Source organism: Pipistrellus hanaki (genome assembly GCF_964339955.1).
Source record: "Pipistrellus hanaki genome assembly, chromosome: 9".
In the NCBI taxonomy this organism is placed as follows: domain Eukaryota; kingdom Metazoa; phylum Chordata; class Mammalia; order Chiroptera; family Vespertilionidae; genus Pipistrellus; species Pipistrellus hanaki.
In genome coordinates this window covers 8,483,108-8,507,041 of record NC_140511.1, presented here as the reverse complement: position 1 = coordinate 8,507,041, position 23,934 = coordinate 8,483,108, and the positions used below count along the sequence as shown (strand labels likewise).

The following is a 23,934-nucleotide window of genomic DNA, read 5'->3' as shown; positions in this document are numbered from 1 at the left end:
GCCGGATGGGGGGAGGGGAGCACACTCCAGCGCCCCAACTAGACCGGCCCTGAGGCCACAGACTGTTCCTTCTGTCTCCCACTCTCAAAAAACACGTAGAGATCTGGGGTTTCCAAACCTGTTACAAGGCAGCAGAATCCTTTCTTCAAACAAAATCTCACCTGGCAGCCCCACAACGAGTCAGGAAGAAGATAAAGGCTGAGTGTGCAGGGGAGTTGGGAGCCTGAGGTCCTGCCAGGCCCTGCATCCACCCTCCCTGCTCCCATCCTTCCAGCGCCCCCAGGTTCCCTGGATCTGGGGCCCCACAGAGCGGTTCTCACACCGCCTTCTGCCGAAGCCACGCCCTCCGTTTACAAATGGAAACTGGAAACCAAGAAGCTGGGGACATCCGTGCGGGCCCTTCATGCCCCAGAGCGCTGACTGCAGGCCCTACGGCACACGTGTGGCAGCGCGTGGGCGCCGCGGGAAGCCGGGCACAGTGACAAGGACGTGTGGTCAGAGGCCTCGGGATCAGGCACGGGCCTGACACCTAACAAACACGGGCCTGGCGCGTCACTGCCCTCTCCGGCCTGCACCTCCTCTCAGCACTCCCCGGAGCATGAAAGCTGTCTGAAGTGATAATATCGTCATCCGCATTTTATTCGTTTGTTAAATATATTCTTATTGATGTCAGAGAGGAAGGGAGAGGGAGAGAGAGAAACATCAATGATGAGAGAGAATCATGGACTGGCTGCCTCCTGCACGCCCCCGTCTCGGGATGGAGCACCCAGCTGGAATCGAACTCGGGACCCTACAGTCCGCAGGGCCACGCTCCGTCCACTGAGCCACGCTGGCTAGGGGACTCCTCCCTTTACCTGGAGAGCACTGCTGCCTGCAGCTCGTGCAATGGAGCCCGGGGCTGGCATTGACACAAAATCCGTCCCTGCCCTGTTCTCCCTCCGGCCTCCAGCCCTCCCCCCTCTGAGCGCGGCCACGCACCTCGGGGCTCTGCCGGCAGCACGTGCAGTGCCACGTGGGTTTTGAACACGCGGCTCTCCCGCTCCAGGCGGATCTCGCAGGTGTAGGTGCCCTGGTCGGCCTCCTCCACGTCTCGGAGCAGGAGAGAGCCGTCGTTGTGTGCGAGGTCCCCCACCAGGCTCACCCGGTGCTGGAAGCGCCCCACGGTCACGCTGAGGTTGGAGTAATGGTACAGCACGTAGTCCACCTGGAGGGCAGGCATGGGGCCTGGGTCAGCGCTCCAACCCCGGGCTGCACTCAGCCCTGCCCTGCGGGCGGCACGGCCACGTCACATGACCAGAAAGCTCATGTGGATCATCAGAAGGTGCTCATTCAAAGGGAAATATTTTGCTATTTTTTTTTCCTTTTTTAATTTATTATGGATTTCAGAGAGGAAGGGAGAGGGAGAGATAGAAACATCGATGATGAGAGAGAATCATTTACCAGCTGCCTCCTGCCCACCCTCCACTGGGGATCAAGCCTGAAACCCAGGCATGTGCCCTTGACTGGAATCGAACCCAGGACCCTCCAGTCTGCAGGCCGATGCTCTATCCACTGAGCCGAACCGGCCAGGGCGAAATGAAACATTTGAATAGGATTTTTTAAAATCATCGTGTGCCAGAAAGCATCTCTTGCTCGCGGCTCCATGGCTCGTGCAGACAGAGCCCGATGGAGACAGAGGGGCCACAGCTTTGGGCCTGACCTTGGGGTGCAATGCAGCACCCACTCTGAAGATGGCTCTGGGGGTTCACTCCTCGTGGAAACCACCTCCCATCTCACCCCGTCCTCTGCCACAGCCCCGGGAGCGGCTGCAGAGGGAGATGGGGCGCCCCTGGCTGCCGCACACCCAGCCTGTGGCTGTCACTCCCCCGTCCACTCCCTCTCGGCAGCTTCCAGTGAGGCAGGAGGCATCAACAGGAAGTGCGGGGGGCGGGCCTGGTGGACCCTCCCTGTGCTTACACCATGGGCTCCCGCTCACAGCACCACATAGTCATGAGCACTGAGTGAGCGCAGCATTCTGGGAATGGCGGGTCCCGAGCTTCAGAAATAATCCTTCATTTGCAAACACTGGGGCTTGTGGTTAATAACATGCTACGAGGACGTTTTCCCCAGATGATCCTGACATGGAACAGCTCCACAGAAGCTCGCTTTCTGCTCTGAGGAGCCCACAAGACATCCTCTGCAGCTGTGCTGCCACCCACGTGGCCCACACTGTGCTGACTGCCACCCACGTGGCCCACACTGTGCTGACTGCCACCCACGTGGCCCACAGCTGTGCTGACTGCCACCCACGTGGCCCACACTGTGCTGACTGCCACCCACGTGGCCCACAGCTGTGCTGACTGCCACCCACGTGGCCCACACTGTGCTGATCTGCCGCCCACGTGGCCCACACTGTGCTGACCTGCCACCCACGTGGCCCTCAGCTGTGCTGACTGCCACCCACGTGGCCCAGACTGTGCTGACTGCCACCCACATGGCCCACACTGTGCTGATCTGCCACCCACGTGGCCCACAGCTGTGCTGATTGCCACCCACATGGCCCACACTGTGCTGACTGCCACCCACGTGGCCCACACTGTGCTGATCTGTCACCCCAGCTGGCCCACACTGTACTGACTGCCACTCCACGTGGCCCACACTGTGCTGATCTGCCACCCACGTGGCCCACAGCTGTGCTGACTGCCACCCACGTGGCCCACACTGTGCTGACTGCCACCCACATGGCCCACACTGTGCTGATCTGTCACCCCAGCTGGCCCACACTGTACTGACTGCCACTCCACGTGGCCCACACTGTGCTGACTGCCACCCACGTGGCCCACACTGTGCTGATCTGACACCCCACGTGGCCCACAGCTGTGCTGACTGCCACCCACGTGGCCCATACTGTGCTGACTGCCACCCACGTGGCCCACACTGTGCTGTCTGCTGCCCACGTGGCCCGCAGCTGGGAAGGAGGGGAGAATATTCTGCCGCATATGCATGTCGAGGCCACAGCCGACTGCAGACCAATGTGTCACAGCTCCTCCCTCCCCAGCACCGGCGCTGCTCCACAGAGGGCAGCACTGAGAAGAGGAACTGACACTTGCATGCATGCCTCCACCAGCCCCTCAGGGGGACGTCAGCCTCGGCCTTGCAGACGGAGCGGCCACGAGGCTGACCGTCCAGCAGCCCGGGCTCCTGACGCGCTCCTGGGCCTGAGCTCCTGACACTCACCTCCCGGCCCCTGGAGGCCTGACCCCCTCCCTCGTGGCCCACCCTGGGCAGCTCCCCGCTGCTCGGTCCCGTGTCCTCGTTACCTCGTCGCCGTGCTCCCTGGGTGAGAATGTCCAGTCGACCTTGGTCACGCGTTTGCCTTCCACGCTCTGGAACACGCAGCCCAGCAGGGCGGGCTCCCCCGCGTGCACCGTCAGCTCCCGGGAGGACACCATCAGGGCGTTCAGGCCCAAGAAATAGCCTGCAGAAGCCAAGGGCAAGAGGAGGCACCCTTAGGGACGTGCCGGACGGCACAGACCAGTACCGGTCACCACGGGCCTCACACCTGCCCTCCTGCTGGCCCAGCGTGGACCTGTGTGCAGAGGCCCTCGCTCGAGGCAGCAGGCCTCTCGGAGGAGGGACCCCCTCTGGCCGCCACAGGGACCGGGTAAGGGCTCTGCGACACACACTGCTGGCCCTCTCCTATCGGCCCTCCCCTCCCCCAGAATCCCCCACCCCACCCCACCCACTCGTTTCACTACTGGCCCTCTCCTATCAGCCCTCCCTTCCCCAGAATCCCCCACCCCACCCCACCCACTCCTTTCACTACTGGCCCTCTCCTATCAGCCCTTCCCTCCCCAGAATCCCCCACCCCACCCCACCCACTCCTTTCACTACTGGCCCTCTCCTATCAGCCCTCCCTTCCCCAGAATCCCCCACCCCACCCCACCCACTCCTTTCACTACTGGCCCTCTCCTATCAGCCCTTCCCTCCCCAGAATCCCCCACCCCACCCCACCCACTCCTTTCACTACTGGCCCTCTCCTATCAGCCCTTCCCTCCCCAGAATCCCCCACCCCACCCCACCCACTCCTTTCACTACTGGCCCTCTCCTATCAGCCCTTCCCTCCCCAGAATCCCCCACCCCACCCCACCCACTCCTTTCACTACTGGCCCTCTCCTATCAGCCCTTCCCCTCCCCAGAATCCCCCACCCCACCCCACTCCTTTCACTACTGGCCCTCTCCTATCAGCCCTTCCCCTCCCCAGAATCCCCCACCCCACCCCACTCCTTTCCAAAGGAAGAAGAGAAACCTGAGGTCCCTGCTTTCGGGCGGGTATTGAGACGCCGACGCACAGAAGCGGATGTCCCTAGTTCCTGGTTAACCAACCGTCCCCATGGACAAAGCAGCTCCCGCCTCTTCCCTCCCTCCCTGTTCGCTCTGTTCTTCGGTTCCTTCACAAACGCTCATCTCTGCACTCGCCGCTGCTTCTGGCCGCCATGCCTGCGGGTCCTCGGAATCAGGCCTGCGCGGCCTTTGTGTCTGTCTCCTGCCACGACCCCCACCCAGCCCTGGCTCCCAGCAGATGGGGACACGCACGGTGCCAGCCCACCATCCCTGCACTGCTCCAGTCACTCCTCCTTTCACTACCAGGGAGAACCGTTAGATGGACACTCCTGTTTTCAGAAGACATGCTGTGTTTTCACAAGAAAGAGACAATATTGCCAAGAAAGACACCTTTAGAGACGATGCTCACAGAGGGGGAGGCTGGGGAGAGGGAAAGGGACTGAGGACCAGCGATAAACAGTTTCAGAACAGCCCTGGGGATGGGAGGTACAGCACAGGAAACACAGTGATCTGTACTAATAAAAGGGTAATATGCTAATTAGACCAGGTCAACCAGACATCTTCCAGACATCCAACTTCCTTCTGGACAAAGCCACAGTGGCGGGGGCCAAGGCAAAGGCTGTTAGGAGTGAGGAGGCCAGCAGGGGAGCAAGCAGTAAGGGGCAAGATCAGGCTGGCACGGGGAGCAAGCAGTTGGGGGTAATCAGGCCATGGTGGGGAGGGGGGGTACGGGGAGAGAGACAGTAAGGAACATTCAGACCAGCAGGGGAGTGGTTAGGGAGTGGTCAGGCAGGCAGCCAAAGGCAGTTAGGGACAATCAGACAGGCAGGCAGAGGTGGTTAGGGGTGAGCAGGCAGTCAGGCAAGCAGGCAAGTGGTTAGGAGCCAGCAGTCCCGGATTGTGAGAGGGATGTCCAACTCCTGGTGGGATCTGGCCTAAACTGGCAGTCGGACATCCCCCAGGAATCCCAGATTGGAGAGGGTGTAGGTTGGGCTGAGGGACACCCGCTGTGCATGAATTTCGTGCACTGGGCCTCTAGTGTGTCTATATAAAACCCTAATATGCAAATAGACTGAATAGAAGAACAACTGAGTAATCGGTTGCTGTGACATGAGCTGACCACCAGGGGGTGCCCGTGGAGCATGGTGGGCATCGGCAGCAGGTGGCAGAGCACGGAACATGGTGGCCATCGGCCATGGCAGGACAGTACAGCAGGTGAGTGGGGACACCGGTTGCTGTCATCGGGGTGAGCCTCTGGTGGTACTGAAAATTCTTTGCTCCCACGTGCCAGTCCCGCCCGGCGCTCACACCCACTGCTGGCACCGGCCCCAATTGCCCCACGCTGTCATCGGGTGTGAGCGGGGCTGGCATCATCAGCACATGGGAGCAGCAGTAGCAGGAGTGGGGCTGCTGGCAGACAGGGGAGTGGGGCCACAGAAGGAGGGGCTGGACAGGGCACAGAGGATAGGCTGAGACCCGCCCTGTGCCCACCACAGCCTCTCGGTCCACAGTTCCTTTCAAGGTGCATGAATTTGTGCACTGGCCCCTGGTATTGTAATAACTGTGTATGGTGCCAGGTGGGCATTGGAAAGATCTGGGGGCACACTTCCTAAAATATATGATTGTCTGAGCACAATGCTGTAAATTATAACACAAAGATGAAATTTAAATTAAAGAGAAAAGAAAAAGAAAGAGAAGCTTAGATACTAGAGACAACGGGCACACGGCGAGGAGAGGGAAAAGGAAAAGGGGACTCCAGACCCTCTGCAGAGAATTATTTGGGAAGAAATCAAAATGAGCTCCAAAAATAGTTTGGAATTTGCTGTCAGGAAGAACTGAGAAGTTTGCATGTGGAGGCTGTGAGGAAGGCTGTAAGGAGGGCTGTAATTGGCGCTGAGCACGCTGTGTGCAGGTAAAGCGGTTTGTAGGAAGGCAGAGCGCAGCCTAAGCAGAGGGGCTGAGCGCCGGGTGACTGTAGAGAAACGGTGAGGAAAAGGAGGCTTTCTAAGGGGAAGCTCTCCGCCCGGCCGAACCGCCAGCAAGTAACAGGGCGGGCGGCCTCCTGGGGCTGCGGGCACACCCTGGGGAATGCCGCAGGACCTCTGCAAGTGTTTCCACCGCGAGAAAAGCTCTGACACCTGCACTTCCGTGTGTGCACGTGCATGCTTGTGCGCTTTATGTATGTGTGCCCAGGCATGTTCGTGTACACATGTGTGTACACACGTGTCCACATGTATCCGTGTGTGCCTGGAACTAGAGCCAAGGCAGCTCTTTCGTGTGCCTGCTGAGTCTGTGTTTAGTCACCATCCCGGTGAAAACGCTGGTAAAGAGAAAAAGGAGAGGCCATGTGAGCAGAGCAGCTGGGGAGGAGAGGACGGGAGCGATGGGAAGGCTGGGAAAGAGCACCTGAGCTCTCGGCAACAGGGAGGCCGCGGGCAGAGGCCGCGGGCAGAGGCCGCCGGCGGAGGCAGAGCAGGCGGGGGCCTGGAGGACCGGGGCAGGCGCCCGGCGGCGGGGAGAGAGGCCTCGGCACAGAAACCACTCCGATCAGGAACAGGAACCAAGAAGGCTGCCCTGGCTGGAGCAGGAAGCAATGACAGGGATCCTGGGGCTTTCTCTGGTGATTTCATTTCTGATCTGACACCAGCGGTGAATTTAAAGATGATAATATGAGCCCTGGCCGGTGAGGGTCCTGGGTTCGATTCCAGTCAAGGGCATGTACCTTGGTTACAGGCTCCTCCCCTGTCCAGACCCTGGTCAGGGCTTGTGCACGGGGCAACCAATCAATGTGTGTCTCTCTCATCGATGTTTCCCTCCGTCTCCCCCTCTCTCTGCCACTCTCCCTGAAAACCAACGGGAAAACGTCCTCGGGTGAGGATGAAGAATAAAAATGAATGAAGAGACGATGGTTGAAGGGCAGGAAGGCAGAGGGAGGTTTCTCTCTGTCTCACAGGAACCTGGGCCTTCCGGGGCCGACAGTGGCTTCTGAAACCACAGTCCCCACAGACTGCAGTTCCAGCTTAGGGGTCCCAGTTCCAACAAACCGAGGGGAAATGAAAACACCCCAAATGGCTCTTCTCACGAGACTTCTGAGAAATCACCCCCCGCGCGCCCCTGGCTCCACTTACCCAGCAGCACTGGCCTCAGGGCGAGGCTCCGGAGGCCGAGCACGCTGCTCTCCATCTTCAGCCTGGAGAGAAAAGGGAAAACGTCAGAGCAGTTTCAAGAGAAGTTCATTCATGTCCCACGCCAACAGCGAGACCCGAGCCGCCCGCCAGGCTCAGGGCGCAGTGCTGGCGGGGAGGGAGACGGGCAGCGGCTCTGGAGGGCGGGGCTGGGGCGGGGGCAGAGGTAATAGAAGCAAAGGAACGAACCCCAAAGCAGCAGGCCGGGCTGCTGTGAGGGTGGCTGGAGCTGCGGGAGTTGAGCTGGAAGGGAAGATGGGATGAAAGTTGCTTTTCAAGAGAGAGAAAAGCACATGGTGTCAAAATTCCCTGGCGAGATCAGCCCTGGGCATTCGACAGCTAGAGTTTCACCTGCACAGGCGGCAACCGGACCCTCAGCCTGGAACTGCTTGTACAGGGATGCAGACTGCCCAGGCCAGGGGTGGAGAGGGGCCTGTGCCAGGCTCGGGCCACTCAGCTCTATGGCACTCTCAGCTCTATGGCACTCACTCAGCTCTATGGCACTCAGCTCTACGGCACAGAAGCCACAGGAAAGCCTCCTGCCCTCCCCGGTGATGCCTCCTGAGCAGAGTGAGAACTGGGCAGCCCGGCCGGGTGGCTCATTGGAGCATCATCCCATAGATACTTCTCTCTCACACCGACGTTTCTCTCTCTGAGATCCATAAACAGCCCTGCTGGTTTGGCTCAGTGGACAGAGCATCGGCAAGGGTCCCGGGTTCGATTCTGGTCACGGGCACATACCTCGTTACAGGCTCCTCCCCGGCCTGGGCCCTGGCTGAGGCTCCTGCAGGAGGCAGCCAATCGATGAGCTTCTCTCACATGGATGTTCACTCTGTCCCTCCCTCTCTCTCCCACTCTCTCTAAAAACCAATGGAAAAATATCCTCAGGTGACCTTGAAAAAAAGATCTCCTGAAAGAGCCCTTACCTGTATTCTAATCAGCCACAGCCTCCACAAGGAGAACCAGGGTCCAGCTGTCCAAGAAGGTCAGACCTGGGTCCCAACTTGGAGAAGTCAGGTGAAATACTGAACCTCCGTCTCTCACCTATCACCTCAGCTACTAATACAAGGACCACCGCTAATAAAGTAATCGTGCTTTGAAAAATATAAAGCACACACACACACACACACACATAGACACACACACACACACACACACACACACACACACACATATATATAATGACCCTAATGTGCAAATAGACTGAATGGCAGAACAACCAAACAATTGAACAGCCAGTTGCTATGATGTACGCTGACCACCAGGAAGCGCATGAGGAACGTGGCAGGCATTGGCCACGGTGGGATGGTGGAGCAGGTGAGCAGGGGTGCCAGACCAAGGCAGAGCACCGGTCACTGTTATTGGGGGGAGCCTCTGGTGGTTACTGGAAATTCTTTGCTCCCATGGCACGGTTCCGCTGGGCACTCACTCCTGCTGCCGGTGCCAGCCCTGATCACTCAGCATTATCAGCAGGTGAGAGTGGTGGCTGCTGGCCCCAATGGCCCCTCAGGGCTTCTCCACCTCCCCCTGCTCCTGAGGGGCCATAGGGGCAGCAGCCACTGCTCGCACCTGCTGATGGCGCTGGTCCCGCTCACACCCACTGCTGGACTGGCCCCATCACTCCATGACGTCAGTGGGTGCAAGCAGGGCTGGTGCTGTCAGTGTGTGGGAGCTGTAATGGCGGTAGGGAGTGCTGGCAGACAGGGGGCCAGGGGCTGGGCCGTGGTGTGGAGGATGGGCTGAGATCCGCCCCTGTGCCCACCACAGCCTCGCAGCCTACAGTTCCTTTTTTTTTTTTTTTTTAAATATATTTTATTGATTTTTTTACAGAGAGGAAGGGAGAGAGATAGAGAGCCAGAAACATCGATGAGAGAGAAACATGGACCAGCCCCCTCCTGCACACTCCCTACCGGGGATGTGCCCGCAACCAATGTACATGCCCTTGACCGGAATTGAACCTGGGACCTTTCAGTCCGCAGACCGATGCTCTACCGCTGAGCCAAACCGGTTTTGGCCACAGTTCCTTTTAAGGTGCACGAATTCGTGCACTGCGCCCCTAGTAACCACATAAGATCCTATTGTTTATAACCTGAAAGGAAATAGTCTGAAGCTTTCAGGGGGGAGGGTGGGTTTAGAGCATCTACTTTTAGAAGAATAGCAAATAATTGATTTAAATGAACTGGAAACTTGTAAGTTTCCATTTCTGAATCCCATCCCAGCAATGTCAAAAATGACTACACTGACACAGATACACCAAAAGTGACGGTAAGTTTCCCCCCACACAGTACACCTAATGCAAACACAGGCCCCTAAAGTCACCACAGCCCTGTTCCTGCCCCGTGACCCTCCACTCACCCCCCACACACGGTGAGCATGATGACAGCGTGCCATACCTGTAGCACACCACCCCTAGGACCTCCAGGAATCCCGGCAAGCAGTTCTCAGAAGCTCCCCACACAGGGCACCGTCTGCACAGAGAGGCGGTGCTCCCCTCCGTGACTAACATCAACCACATCCATCCACACGCCTGAGGCAGGACCACCGGGGAAAGGCCTGCCACAAAGACCACCAGGTGGAAATCACCTTAGATCCCCTGCGACTGCACCCCGCCATTGTCAGAGGAAACAGCCACCCCCAACGGACCCCGAATCTGATCAACAAACTCAAATCACTCAGAGCCAAACCCTAGGAGCTGTGAAAACCATCTGATGAATAACAGCCAGTTCAGTTCTAAACACTCAAATACATCACTGGCTGTATAAATGAAGAGAAGCATGATTTAACGAAGAAAAAAGGCACAAAATGAATTCTTTAAAAACTATTGTCCCAAAGATCTTCCATTAGCTAATTCTTTGATCTTTGGGAACTCAATCTATCTACGCCTCTTCCTTCACAGTAAAGGCTTTTTTCGTTGTTGTTAATCTTCACTCAAGGATATTTTTTCCATTGATTTTTAAAGAGAGTGGAGGAGGGGGGAGAAAGAAAGAGAGAGAAACATGGATGAGAGAGACATATTGATCAGTTGCCTCCTGCAGGTGTCCCAACCGGGGCAAACAGAGTCAGGGATCAAACCTGCAACCCAGGTACATGCTCTTGACCAGGGATTGAACCTGTGATCCTTTGGTGCGGGGGCCGACACTCCAACTCCTGAGCCACAACAGCTAGGGCAAAGGCTCTGCCTCTTTTGCCCCTCGTTACTGTAGCCCCCACTAGACATCGGTAGTCAATATGCAGGAAAGCAGGGTGCGTTCCCCCCAGGTGTTTAACACTCACAGCAGCCCCAGGAGGCGTTACAGAGGAGGAAACTAAGGCGCAGGCCGGTGAGTGACTTGCCTGCTTACACATCCAAGTGGCAGAACCAGGATCCAAGCACGGGCCCCGCCCCGCCCCGCCCCGCCCCTCACGGCACCTTCATGTCTGCGAGAGGAACCTGAGCACCGCCTGCTCCGGCTTCAGCGCTGTCCCACCCGCTCACCCTCACCCCGTCCGCTGGCTCCTCTCTCAGCCTCCGGCAATGTCACTTCCTCAGGAGCCCTCCCCGGCCCCAGATGCCGGGGCCCAGGTTTTCTGGTTTTGTTTTTTCCTGTTTCTATTCTGTTGTTGTTTTTAGTAATTCGCTACTGTTGAAAGTATTACATATGTCCCCTTTTTCCCCCATGGACCCCTTCCAGCCCGCCCTGCCCCCTGCCCCAGGCCCTCACCACCCTCCCCCCCACACTGTCTGTGCCCAGGGGCCATGCAGATGCACACTCCCCCTCCCCTGCCTTTCCTCCGAGCCTCCGCACTCTGCGCCATGCCCCATGGCTCTGGGTCCACTCCATCCACCAGTTCATTTTGCTCATTAGATTCCACATATGAGTGAGGTCATGTGATACGTGTCTTTCTCTGACTGACTGACATCACTTAACATGAGACTCTCCAGGCCCCTACATGCTGTCTCAATAGGCTCAGTTTTTAATAGCGCAATTGATCATTCCTCTAGAGTAGGGGTGTCGAACTCAATCAGAGAAGGGGCCAAAATCTAAAATCCAGCCTAAATCGCGGGCCGAATGGTTTACTGAACAGTCATAAACTGACAATGTCATAAACTGACAGCGGAGTGCAGTGATGACAGCGCGGTGCGGGCCACATTGCAAGGCCTGGCGGGCTGGATTTGGCCCGCGGGCCTTGTGTTTGACATATGTGCTCTAGAGTCTAGGCAATGGTAGGCAAACTCATTAGTCCACAGAGCCAAATATCAACAGTACAACGATTGAAATTTCTTTTGAGAGCCAAATTTTTTAAACTTCAACTTCTTCTAATGCCACTTCTTCAAAATAGACTTGCCCAGGTCGTGGTATTTTGTGGAAGAGCCACACTCAAGGGGCCAAAGAGCCGCATGTGGCTCGTGAACCGCAGTTTGCCGACCACGGCTCTAGGACATTAGTCACCATTCTAATGATCTGCTGCCGTGAATGCTTGTTTGATTAAAGCCTCCCCCATTCAAGACTGTAAGCTTCAGGAGGCCATCGCTGTGGTATGCGACCCCTCCCCAGTGCCCGCATGGGGAAGGCCCAGGAGGGGCCGGTGGCCCCTGACCCAGGAGGCGATGGCACAGGGCCAGGGACACGCTAGTCAAGTTTCAATGTCCTAGTTAGTTGGCAATTACTCAGAAATTCCTATCACATATACAGGTGTCCCAAAAATGTATACACATGATTTCTATTACATTTTGAAAACAAAATGTATTTTAATAAACACTGCCTTTATAATTAGTCAGCAAATATATATTCATATATATATATATATATATATATATATATATATATATATATATATCACATATGTATATGATAGGAATTTATTTTTTCTCTTTAGTTTATTTTTCCCATACACCCCCTCCACCTCCAACCACCCCCATAATCACCACACAGTTATCCATGTCCATGAATTCCTTCTGTTTTTCCTTTTTTGCTCAATCCTTTATTTCCCCTGCCCTCCCCCACCTCCCGAGAGCTGTCTGCCTGCTCTCTAGAGTCTGTATTTTATAATATGTATTCATTAGATTCCACATATTAGTGAGACCGTATGGTATTTGTCTTTCTCTAACTGCATATTTCACTTAGCATAATGCTCTCCAGGTCCATCCAAGCCGTCGCAATGGGTAACATTCTCTTCCATTTGTCTGGCTGAGTAGTGTTCCATTGTGCAAATGTACCACAGCTGTTTTATCCACTCATCTGCTCAGGGGCACTTGGGCTGCTTCTGAATCCTGGCTATTGGAAATATGAACATAGGGGTGCACATATTCTTTCAAACTGGTGTTGCGTGTTTCTTCGGAAGAATTTCCGGAAGTGGAATCACCAGGCCATAGGCAATTTCACCTTTAATTTTTTGAGGAACCTCCACAGTTTCCCACTGAGCTGCACCACTCTGCACCCCCACTCACAGTGCACAGGGGTTCCTTTTTCCCCACTTCCTCACCAGCATTTGTCGTTTGTGATTTGGCCATTCTGACAGGTGTGAGGTGGTACCTCACTGTCATTTTCCTTTACCTCTCTCAGGTGATTTTTTCATCTCTATTGGCCATCTGTGCATCCTCTTTGGAGAAGTGTCTGTTTAGATCCTTTGCCCATTTTTAAATTGGATTGTTTCTTGATGTTGTTTTATAAGTTCTTTATAAATTTTTTATATTAAGTCCTATCAGATGTGTTATTGGTGAATATATTCTCCCTTTCGGTGAGCTATCTTTTCATTTTGTTGATGGTTTGCTTTGCTGTGCAAAAACTTTTTAGTTTGATGTAGTTCCATTTGTTTATTTCTTCTTTTGTTTCCCTTGCCTGAGGAGATATATCAGAAAAAAAATATTGCTATAAAAATATCCAAGATTTTACTGCTATGTTTTCTCCTAGGAGTCTTAGGGTTTCGAGCCTAACATTTAAGTCTTTATTTCATTTTGAGTTTAGTCTTGTCTTGTGTGTGGTGTAAAAAAGGTGGTCTAGTTTCACTTTTTTGCACACATTTGTCCAAATTCTCCAACACCATTTATGGAATAGACTGTCCTTTCCATTTATGTTTTTGCCTCCTTGTAAAATATTAATTGATTGTAAAGGTGTGGGCTTATTTCTGGGCTCTGTATTCTGTTCCATTGATCTAAGTGTCTGTTTACATGCCAGTGCCAAGCTGTGTTATTTACTACTAGAGGCCCAATACAAGACATTTGGGCACAGGTAGGGTCCCTAGGCCTGCCTGGCAATCAGAGCCCATCTGTGGGGCAATCCAGGGGGGGACCCCCCACTGGCACCCACCTTGGCTGGCCTGGTGCCACCCACTCACCAGCCCCACCCCCTGCCACCACCACAGGTCGCCTCCCACAGAAGGAGCGACCAGCAGAGCAATCGGGGGAGCCCCCACTGGCTTCTGTCTTGGCTGGACTGAGATCTTGGGCTGGAGGCAGGTCCTGTGTTGAGCATCAGCCCCCTGGTGGTCAGTGTACATCATAGCAACTGGTTGTTCTACCTGTCTTTCTGCCATTCAGTTGATTTGCATATTAGGCTTTTATTATATACGATGGCATTGCAGTGCAGTTTGATATTAGGTAGCATTATTCCTTCAAGTTTCTTCTTCTTCCTCAAGATTGCTCTTGCTATTAAGGTCTTTTGTGGTTCTGTATAAATTTGTGGAATATTTGTGATATACACCCTGGTGTCTTAACAGGAATTGCATTGAATCTGTAGATTGCCTGGAGTAGTATGAACATTTTAAGGTGTTAATTCTTCCTACCCATGAACAGGTATGTTTCCATTTATTTGTATCTTCTTCGGTTTCTTTTTTCAGTGTCTTATTATTTCCAAGTGCAGGTCTTATACATCTTTGGTTAAATTTCATTCCTGTGTATTTTATTCTTTTTTAAGCACTGAAAATGAAATTTTTTTCTTAGTTTCCCTTTCTAATAGTTTATTATTGATGTATAAAAATGATTTCTGGATATTTCTTTTGTATCCTTCTACTTTACAGAATTCATTAATCAGTTCTAGTATTTTTTGGAGGCATCTCTAGGGTTCTCTATATACAGTATCATGCCATCTGCAAATAATGACAGTTTTATTATTCTCCCTTTCCAATGTGGATGCCTTTTATTTGCCTTCTTGTCTGATTGCTGTGGCTAGGACTTCCAGTACCATGTTGAGTAAGAGTGGTCAAAGTGGGCTCCCTGTCTTGTTCCTGATCTTAAGGGGAGCAGCTGTTGTTTCTGCCCATTGAGAATGATGCTGGCTGTGGGTTTGTCATATATGGCCTTTATTACATTGAGGTATGTTCCCCCTATTCCCACTCTTATGAGAGTTTTTATCATAAACGGGTGCTGGATTTTATCAAATGCTTTTTCTGCATCTATTGGTATGATCATGTGGTTTTTATCCTGCATTTTGTTTATGTGGTGTATCACATTTATTGATTTGCAGATATTGTGCCAAATTTGCATCCCCCAGAATAAATCCCACTTGATCATGGTGTATGATCTTTTTAATGTATTGCTGGACTCAGTTTGCGAGTAATTTGTTAAGGATTTTAGCATCTATGTTCATCAGATATTGGCCTATGATTTTAATTTTTTGTAGTATCTTTATCTGGTTTTAGAATTAGTATCACGCTGGCCTTGTAAATGAGCTTAGGAATCTTCCCTCCTCTTGAATTGTTTGGAATAGCTTGAGAAGGATAGGTGTTATTCTTCAAATGTTTGGTAAAATTCGCATATGAAAGCCAGTGGTCCAGGACTTTTGTTTGTTGGGAGTTTTTCTTATTACTGTTTAATTTCAGTAGTTGTATCTGTCTGTTCAGATCTTCTGATTCTTCCTGATTCATTTTGAAAGATTATGTTTCTAGGATTTTACCCATTTCATCCAGATTGTCCAATTTGTTAGCATTTAGCTGCTAATAATATTTTCTTACCATCATTTGTAAGATGCTTGATATTTCAATTTTCTTGAATATTTTGAGACTTTTATCTTCCTAACATGTGGTCTATCCTAGAAAATGTTACATGTGCACTTGAAAAAATGTATATCCTGCTGCTTTGGGGTGAAATGCTTTGAAGATATCAATTAAATCCATTTGATCTAGAGTGTCATTTAAAGCTGCCATCTCCTTGTTGATTTTATGTCTGAAAGATCTATCCATTGATGTTAATAGGGTGTTAAAGTCTCTACTATAACTGTATTACTGTCAATCTGTCCCTTTGTGTCCATCAAGATTTGGTTTACATATTTAGGTGTTCTATGTTGGGTGCATAGTGTTTACAAGGGTTATAACCTCCTGTTGCATTGCTCCCTTTATCATTATGTAGTGGCCTCCTTTGTCTCTTACTATAAGCTTGCTTTTAAAGTCTATTTTGTCAGATACAAGTATTGCTCCCCCAGATTTTTTTTTCCTTTCTGTTTGCATGAAATACCTTTTTCCATCCTTTTATTTTTGGTCTGTGTCTATCTTTCATTCTCAAGTGGGTCTCTTGAAGACAGCATATATATGGGTCTTGTTTTCTTATCCATTCAGCTACTCTATGTCTTTTGATTGAAACATTTAAGCTATTTACATTTAAAGTGATTATTGCTAGGTACATATTTACTATTATTTTATTTTTTAACTGTGTTCCTGTTTGTTTTGTTTTCCTCTTCTTCTCCTTTCTCCTCCTTCCTCTTTCCTCTTCCTTCCTCATCTCCCTCCTCCTTCTTTCTCAAGCAAGCCCTTTAACATTTCCTGTACTACTGGTGCGGTGGTAACAAACACCTTTAGCTTTTGTTTTAGACTTTAAAAAATATCTCTTAATTTTAAATGATAGCCTTGCTGGGTAAAGTAGCCTTGGTTGTAGGTCCTTGTTTTTCATCATATTGAATATGTAATGCCAATACCTTTTGGCATGAAATGTTTCTGTTGAAAAATCAGCGGACAGTCTTATGGGAATTCCCTTGTAGGTAATTAACTGCCTTTCTCTTATGGTTTAAGATTTCTCTTTGTCTTTAACCTTTGGCATTTTAATTATGCTATGTCTTGGTGTGAACCTCTTTGAGTCCATCTTGTTTGGAACTCTCTGAGCTTCTTGGACTTGTGTGTCTTTTCTTTCACCAGGTTAGGGAAGTTTTCAGTCATTATTTCTTTATATAGTTGTTAATCCCTTGTTCTCTCTCTTCTCCTTCTGGTATCCCAATGCTGTGAATGCTGTTACACTTCATATACCAAAGGTCCCTTAAACTATGCTCATTTTTTTTTTAATTCTCTTTTCTTTTTACTCCTCTGATTAGGTGTTTTTCCCTACCTTGTCTCCCAAATCGCTGACTTGATCCTCCACTTCATCCAATCTACTGTTTATTCCTTCCAGTGTATTCTTAATTTTGGATATTGCATTCTTCATCTCTGACTGTCCTTTTTTGTGGTATCTATGTCCTTTGTCATGCTGTTGATCATCCTGATAATCATTACTTTGAACTCTTTAGCAGATAAATTGCTTGGATCCATTTTGTTTAACTCTTCTCCTGAAGAATCCTCTTGTTCTTTCATTTGGGGTCTGTTCCTTTGTCTTCCCATTTTGGCTGCCTCTTTGTGTTTGTTCTGTATATTAGATAGATCTGCTATTACTCCCAGGCTTGCTAGAGTGGCCTTTTATAGAGGTGTCTTATGAGACCCAGTGGCACAGTGTTCCTGATCACCTGAGCTCTAGAATGCCCCTTGTGTATGTAATATAGTATAATTGAGTCTTGATTGCTATTGGCCCATTTGTGCATGGGATCGCCCCTCTGGCTGGCTGAACATGGTGTGCAAGCTGCTGTGCAGGAGCTGATCACAAAGTGGAGTTCCCTCAGCAGGGGTTGGTGTCTGCCGAGATTTCCCTGCAGATATGCTGCTTGTGAAGCTTACTGGATCCCTGTTCTGTTGTTGTCTGAACCACCAGGTGTATTGGTCCTGGGTCTTTTCAGAGAGACTCCAGTTAATGCCAATTTCAGACACTGCCTGTGACTGGCCCTGGGCAGCGTGTTTGGAGCTTCCAGTGATGCACAGCTTGTGGCTCCCTCTGCTAGGCCTGGTTAAGTGTGGAAAGCACTAAGCTGCGTACCAAGCCTGGCTTTCACCAACAGCAGGCCTGGGGGCAGGTCAGCAAGTATTTCAAAGCTCACAGAGATCTGCCTCCGCCTGCAGGCTCCAGTTGGACTTAGAGCCTCTGCTGTACTCCTCAGCAAGGCATAAACTCCAATAGGATGGGGCGAGAGGCATTCCAGTAGGTGGGGCTATTGCTGGCCCGAAGGCTATGTGCATGGACCAGATTGCCCTGCCCGAGAAAGATGGTTCTATAGTAGAGAGGAATGACTCAGCACAGGGATCCTGGTGGCTGACCCTTAGCTCTCTCCCCAGAGCCACAACCTCAGACTCTCCTCATGCAGCTCTAGTCCACTGTGCCCTCCCTCTGCCAGAGCCCAGGGTAAGTGACTAAAAACAAAATTTGGGGCATTGGCCCTTTAAGAGGGTGTCTGTATCACTAACCATCTCTCCCTAGTGGACAGAGACCACACTGCTTCTCACAGCTGGATGCTACATGGGCTCCTTTCCCAGTTCTGATGCTCCAGGCTGGGGAGCCTGATTTGGAGTTTAGACACCACCACCCCCCACCACCACCCCCTGCGTGCGCGTGCGCGTGCGTGTGCGTGTGCGCGCGCACACACACACACACACAGCTGAGATATCCCTCCAGAACTTCAGCTGCTGCCCATGCACTCCGGCCAGCCCTCTTACTCCTCTGCACTTCTTCCAGTCTTGATGTGGCTCCTTCTCAAAGTCCTTGGTTATATGGCTTCTCTCTAGCTAGTCTTCAGTTGATTATTCAGGATGATTACTCTATAATTTAGTTGTAATTCCAGTTTGGTGCTGGGAGGAGGTGAGTGTAGCTTCCACCTAATCTGCCACCATCGTAGTCTGCCTCAGGAATTTCTGAATACACATGTGTGTATACATAAATTCAGGATTATACATCTAATAAAATACTGAATTTTACGTGCGGGTTGAGGGTGCAAACCCTCAAAAATTCAAGTATAACTTTTGACTCACACAAAACTTAACTATTAATAGCATTTCTATAACATACAATGTATTAATCAACTCTTTGTTATTAAAAAGTGCTAGTAAAAATAAAGAGAAAACATATTTACAGCTCTATACATATTTATTTTAAAGACTACATATAAGTGGACCCACACAGTCCAACTAGTTATATACATCAGCCCTCAAATAACCTCATTTTTTCGACATCACTTCATTTATAATGTTGATTTTCTTAAAAATGATTCCTACCTGTCCAATGTTGTTGCTCAGGGGTTGAACATCAACCTATGAACCAGGAGGCCACGGTTCTATTCCCAGTGAGGGCACATGCCCAGGTTGTGGGATCAATCCCCAGTATAGGGCCTGCAGGAGACAGCCAATCAATGATTCTCTCTCATTGATGTTTCTATCTCTCTCCCTCTCCCTTCCTCTCTGAAATCAATAAAAATATGTATATTTTTAAAAATTGATTCCCAGCCAGGGCCACTGTCTGTGAAGTCTGCACTTCTCCCACATCTGTGCGTGTTTTCTCTAGGGAGTCCGGCTTCCTCCCAATCCCCATTGCCCACGCTGAGGAGGTGGTTGTGGTGTGAGTGTCCTGTGCTGGGAGGTGTCCTGTCCAGAGTGGGTTCCTTCCTTGCCCATGAGCTACAGAGAGACACCAGGAACTGGAGAAAGTGACCTGGGAAGTAATTATCTCACCAGTTTTTGTTAATCTTCCCTAAATGTCTGTACAGCTCAGTTTTACTTCAGTGTTTAGCATCAGAAGTATTCGGGTCTTTAGTTAGAAGTTTGGTGATGCTTCTGTGAGTAGGAATATGCTGTAAGAATGGAACTCCTGGTTATATCAATCTACATAAGATCACTCTCAGTATACCTCATTTCCTTTAAAGTCACAGTTTCTAAGAACTTATTGATAATAGGAAGTAAGGATATACGGTATATAAAATAAATCTCAGTCTTTAAAAATCCAGCAAAGCATTCAAATGCACCTTAAACACCTTAATAATAACAGACTCCCTTTGAATTCTCACTTTCTACCCTGCTTCCTTCTCTATAGACTGATTTAGCTCCTCGGCAGATGTTCTTGTGGTAATTCTACAGAGTAAGTTATCTCCTTTCTTGGCTAAATGTCCCGGCCTGAGCTCATGGCTCTTGCGCTTATAATACCTGGCGAATATCTATCACTCCTGGGGAGCTGCACCTCGGGATCCACTTTCCTATTATTAATCATTTAGGGGATTAATATCTTTGACCCAAATATGATAGAGAAAAATCTTCAGAAAAGAGACTCAGAGCAATAAGACCCCACTCAGGACATGGAGAGGACCCCCACGTATTTCATTACAGGCAGAACCGGGAGAGGCACCGTCTCAAAGTGCTGGCTTCGCAAACGACAACCAGCCACCGAGCCAAAGCAGCGGCACAGCCTGCCCCGCCCCGCCGTCCGCCTGCAGCTCCGCCCCTCAGCGGCCGTGGCTGCGATGGCCTTAGATACATGAGTCCACACAACAGCCAGGAGGCACAAACCTCTTAAAACATGTCCTCACTTTCCCTATTCAGACCGTTCAATGCAGACTGGCGGGTTACAAGGCTTCTTGCCACACAGTCTAGGCTACACCCGTCCGCCCCCTCCTGAAAGTGAGGCAGGAGCACAGCAGCTAGGAGGACTCCTGGCAAGTGGGACGGGGAAACTGAGGGGAGATCGTTAAACAAGGCCAAACAATTAACTTCACAGTGACCCTCGGTCCCCAGCCATGGCCACCTGAGAGCAAACGTCCACCCTCCGCTCCCTGACAGGGAGCACAGAGCTTAAATCCGCGGTCAGGCAGCAGAGACACAACTTAAGCCCTTTGTGTCAGCCAACCCAGGGACAGATGAAGTCAGGGGAACAAAGAGCCAAAACAACAGCAGCAATCAGAGCCAGGCAGACCCGAGACAGGAGTGAGGCAGTGAAACCGACCAGGGAATACCCACTCCCCTCGCGGCTGCCGTGAAGCACCCACATTTCGAGGGACACGCCTGGGGAACATGGCTGCTCTGTAAGACCCTCCCTGAGCGCCCGGACTCCGCCAGCAAGAAGACGAACCCCTCAGAACGAAGCTGGCACGGACTGTGGAGCCTGCCCACCTTTTCTCGGCGTGAACGTTTTACTCTCTTTCTCCTAAGCTCTGAGGGTCCCCACGACTGGCTCCCTGGGTGTAGCCGGCGGCAGCAGCAGTTCATCCCAAACTTCCCCAAGCTGAACCTCCACGGCCCCCCCTTCCTGACTCCGCGTGAGCGGCAGCCCTGCGCGGCTCACTGCTGCCCGTGGCCGGTGTTTCCCGGGGAATTCGCACAGCCCAGCGTGGCTCGCTTCTTCCCGCTCTCCCCGGAGCTACGCACAGCCCCGCCCGGCTCTCCCGCTGCTGCTTCCACCCACCCAAGCCTTCCCGTCTCGCTGACCCCGCTTTGATGGACACTCTCACGTCCCCTGGGCTCGCGCCGTGAAAGCCCCCCGCACCCACACCCTCCGCCGGCCTCAGCAGACCTGGAAGTCATACTCCCGCTCACCCACCCCACCGGTGGCCCACCCTGCCACATGCCGGCCCGAGGCCAGGGCTCACAGAGGGTGACAGCCCGGACAACAGCCTGGCGCTCTTGCGAGGTCTGAGTCCCTGGCTTCCTAGGGTCCAATGTTCGTCTGTCTCGGGCTGAGAGGGGGCAGCAGCGAAGGAGTCTGCCTGCAGCTACAGGTGGTTTTCTGCATCGAGTTGAACTTAAAAGCTCATCGTCACCATTTACTCTCTTAGTAAGAGCAAACCTCATCCCCTTTCCACTGAGATCCTCACAGAAGTCACTCTCCACTGCAGACAGGCAACTGCACCCTCCAACCCTCCCCCAGCCCCGGAGCCTGAGGTCTGTGATCGAGGCCCCGCCGCCCAAAGGGCTGCCCCTGGAGTGTCAGCTCCTCCGGGGAAGAAAGTGCAGTCGCTGCTCAGGAAACACAAAGCAGCACTTACCCGAGAGAGGCCGCGGAGTGTCTGCCAGCGCTCGCCGCAGCCCCGGTCTGACGCCGGCCGCGGCGCCGAGGGCGCTCAGAGCAGCAGACGTGTGCGCCCGTCCGATGGCCGCGGCAAAACAGGAACCTCTGCGTCAGGTTCTGCTTTCCCTCCGCTGGCCGTTACCCCGCTTTCAGGAACGCTCCCAGATCCCACTGAGAGAGCAGCTCCTGCCAGGCCCTCGGGCCTCACCGGCCACCAGCTCCCTGAGGGGGTCCTCCGGGCCTCAGTCAGGCGAGCACCCGAGACAGCAGCCAGCCTCGCGCACACCGCGCACAATACATCTAAGGCGCGTCTGGGACACGCCAACCTCTCTGACGGCTCCCTCCACCCCCACCTGCCGCTTCCGCCCCCACGTGGGCTTGTGCCCCCAGAGGCCGGGTGCCCTGCGCACCCAGAGGAGCACCCAAGGCTTCTCGCCTCCAGGAGTCTTTTGCTCTTACATCACCACCTCCCAGCCAGTGTCCCAGGGCCCAGGCCTGTGCCACATGTCCTGCGCCCTAAACGCCTTCTCAGGCCCCTGCTCCTCGGGCCTAAGCACAGCCGCCCCCTCCGTGCGCCACGCAGGGCGGGAGGTGCTGGGGAGCCAGCGTGTTCCTAATGCGCTCGCATGGCCCACTGCAAACTGCCAACACCAACCTAGGGGTTTAAGCCCCTGAACCTCAGCCGCCCTCCAGCCCCAGGCCCCGCTGCTCCGCGTCCGAGCAGACCTCGCCGGGAGCAGCTCGGAGGAGCCGCTGCTCGATGCTGGAAACCACAGACCTGCCGCTTTCGTGCGGCAGCTCTCGTCTCACGTCAGCATGCACCAGGAGTGCCGAGACGGTCACCACCTCTGATGTGGCAGAGATCAAGCGCTACGGTGTCTGCGCACACGCACATCCTCCTACAAAGACACAGACACAAAAGCCCCACTGAAGTGGCAATTCCAGTCTAACAGCGCGGCCCGGCCACGACGGAGCTCTCTTCTGGCCACAGGTGTGCGCGGTGGACTGAGACCGCAGCCCGGACCGCCCCAGGCCCTCACCCCGGGACCCTAACGGAGGGGCGCCCCCAACCTGCCGCCTCCAGTACCCCTCAGAGCCCCCGTGCGGAGAAGGAGCCCGTGCAGAGAACGGCCGCTGCCCAGGAAGCCCGGGCCCAGGCTGAGCGGGGGGGTGGGGGCGGGGGGTGTGCACACCTGCCGGCAGGGAGAGCTCAGTGCACAGCACTCGTCAGTCACTAAGACTTATCGGCCAGAGAGAACTGCCGAAGGCCTCAGCCCCTGCCGATGGCAGACCAACTCCTCTTCTAGGCCAGCCTGGCTCCCGGGTGGCCACACCGCGGGCCTGGGGAAGGAAAGCGGAGGGAGACCACACCCGGGCCAGGTCAGAGCCCCGCCCGCCGCCTCCGCCCTGAGAAGCGCTGCCCAGGGCCTGCTCCCGCCCGGGGAGGGGCGGCTGCGAGTGGCCCGGCCGGGCAGGGCTGCACTGCCGCGTGCTCTCCCCGTGAGGGGCACTGGAAGGACTGTTCCAACCACGATCACGGCCACAAAACAGCACGCCTGGGAACCCAGCGCCCTGGTCTGACGTGACGGACAGCACACGGGAACGCGCTCCCCGCAGGCCGGAGGAAATGCACGCACACGCAGCAAACACGGGGTCCTCCTTCAGTGGGATGTGGATCGGCGGGGCCCCGTCACACTCGTCCTCGGAGAAATGAGGCCCACAGGAAGGCCGCCTCGCCGCGGGATCGCTACCTCCCAAGCTCCCCGCGTCCCCGGGACCTGTCCTTACCGCCCCGCCTGCCCTCCTCCCTGCCGAGCGGCCCACGGGCCCACCGGCCGGGCCTCTGACCTCCGCCCCCAAGGGGCCCGGACGGAGGCATCACCGCAAGAAATGTGACCGGCAAACCCTGCCTTCCTCTTCCACCTCCTCGCCTGAGCAGGGCCCATCGTGAGGCCTAGGAGCCAGCCGGACGCTCCTCTGTGGACCAGGGAACGAGGGCAGGCAGGGCCAGGAGGCAGCGCTGACACCACAACCTTACACCTCGGCCCGGGCAGAACCGTCCGGGCTTGTCATGGCACCCGGTGCCCCAGCTGCCATCCTAGGGGCACCTCCCTCCCCCCGCCCCCCACCACCCCTGCACAGCGCGTGGAGGGGGCGCCTGGAGGGGGAGCCTGGGGAACGGAGAAGGAGGAGGCGCTATTCCCATCGGGACCCAGCATGAACCATCGCTGGCGCAGGGGCTGCCCCGCGGGCCTCCTGACACTCAGGAGCGGCTCAGAGAAACGCGAGGGCGTCGGCAGGAAAGGCGCTCTGGAAGGTTTCGGGGGACCAGCCGGG

General features: G+C 53.4%; 1 protein-coding gene across 2 annotated transcripts in view; it reads right to left on the bottom strand.

The window, feature by feature from the left end:
* Nucleotides 1-21,913, bottom strand: part of JAML (junction adhesion molecule like) — a 36,199-nt gene extending 14,286 nt beyond the window's left edge. The window contains exons 1-4 of one of the 2 annotated variants that reach the window (XM_084895620.1): nucleotides 21,575-21,913; nucleotides 7,452-7,513; nucleotides 3,300-3,457; nucleotides 979-1,204 (exon numbers count right to left, since the gene is read on the bottom strand). In XM_084895620.1, coding sequence (XP_084751746.1) covers nucleotides 979-1,204; nucleotides 3,300-3,457; nucleotides 7,452-7,506 — 439 coding nt within the window. In that variant the 5' untranslated portion in view covers nucleotides 7,507-7,513; nucleotides 21,575-21,913. Of the gene's footprint in view, nucleotides 1-978; nucleotides 1,205-3,299; nucleotides 3,458-7,451; nucleotides 7,514-8,434; nucleotides 8,497-21,574 lie in introns of those variants that run through there. The other variant, XM_084895621.1, reaches the window with a different exon arrangement.
* Nucleotides 21,914-23,934: the final 2,021 nt, after the last annotated feature.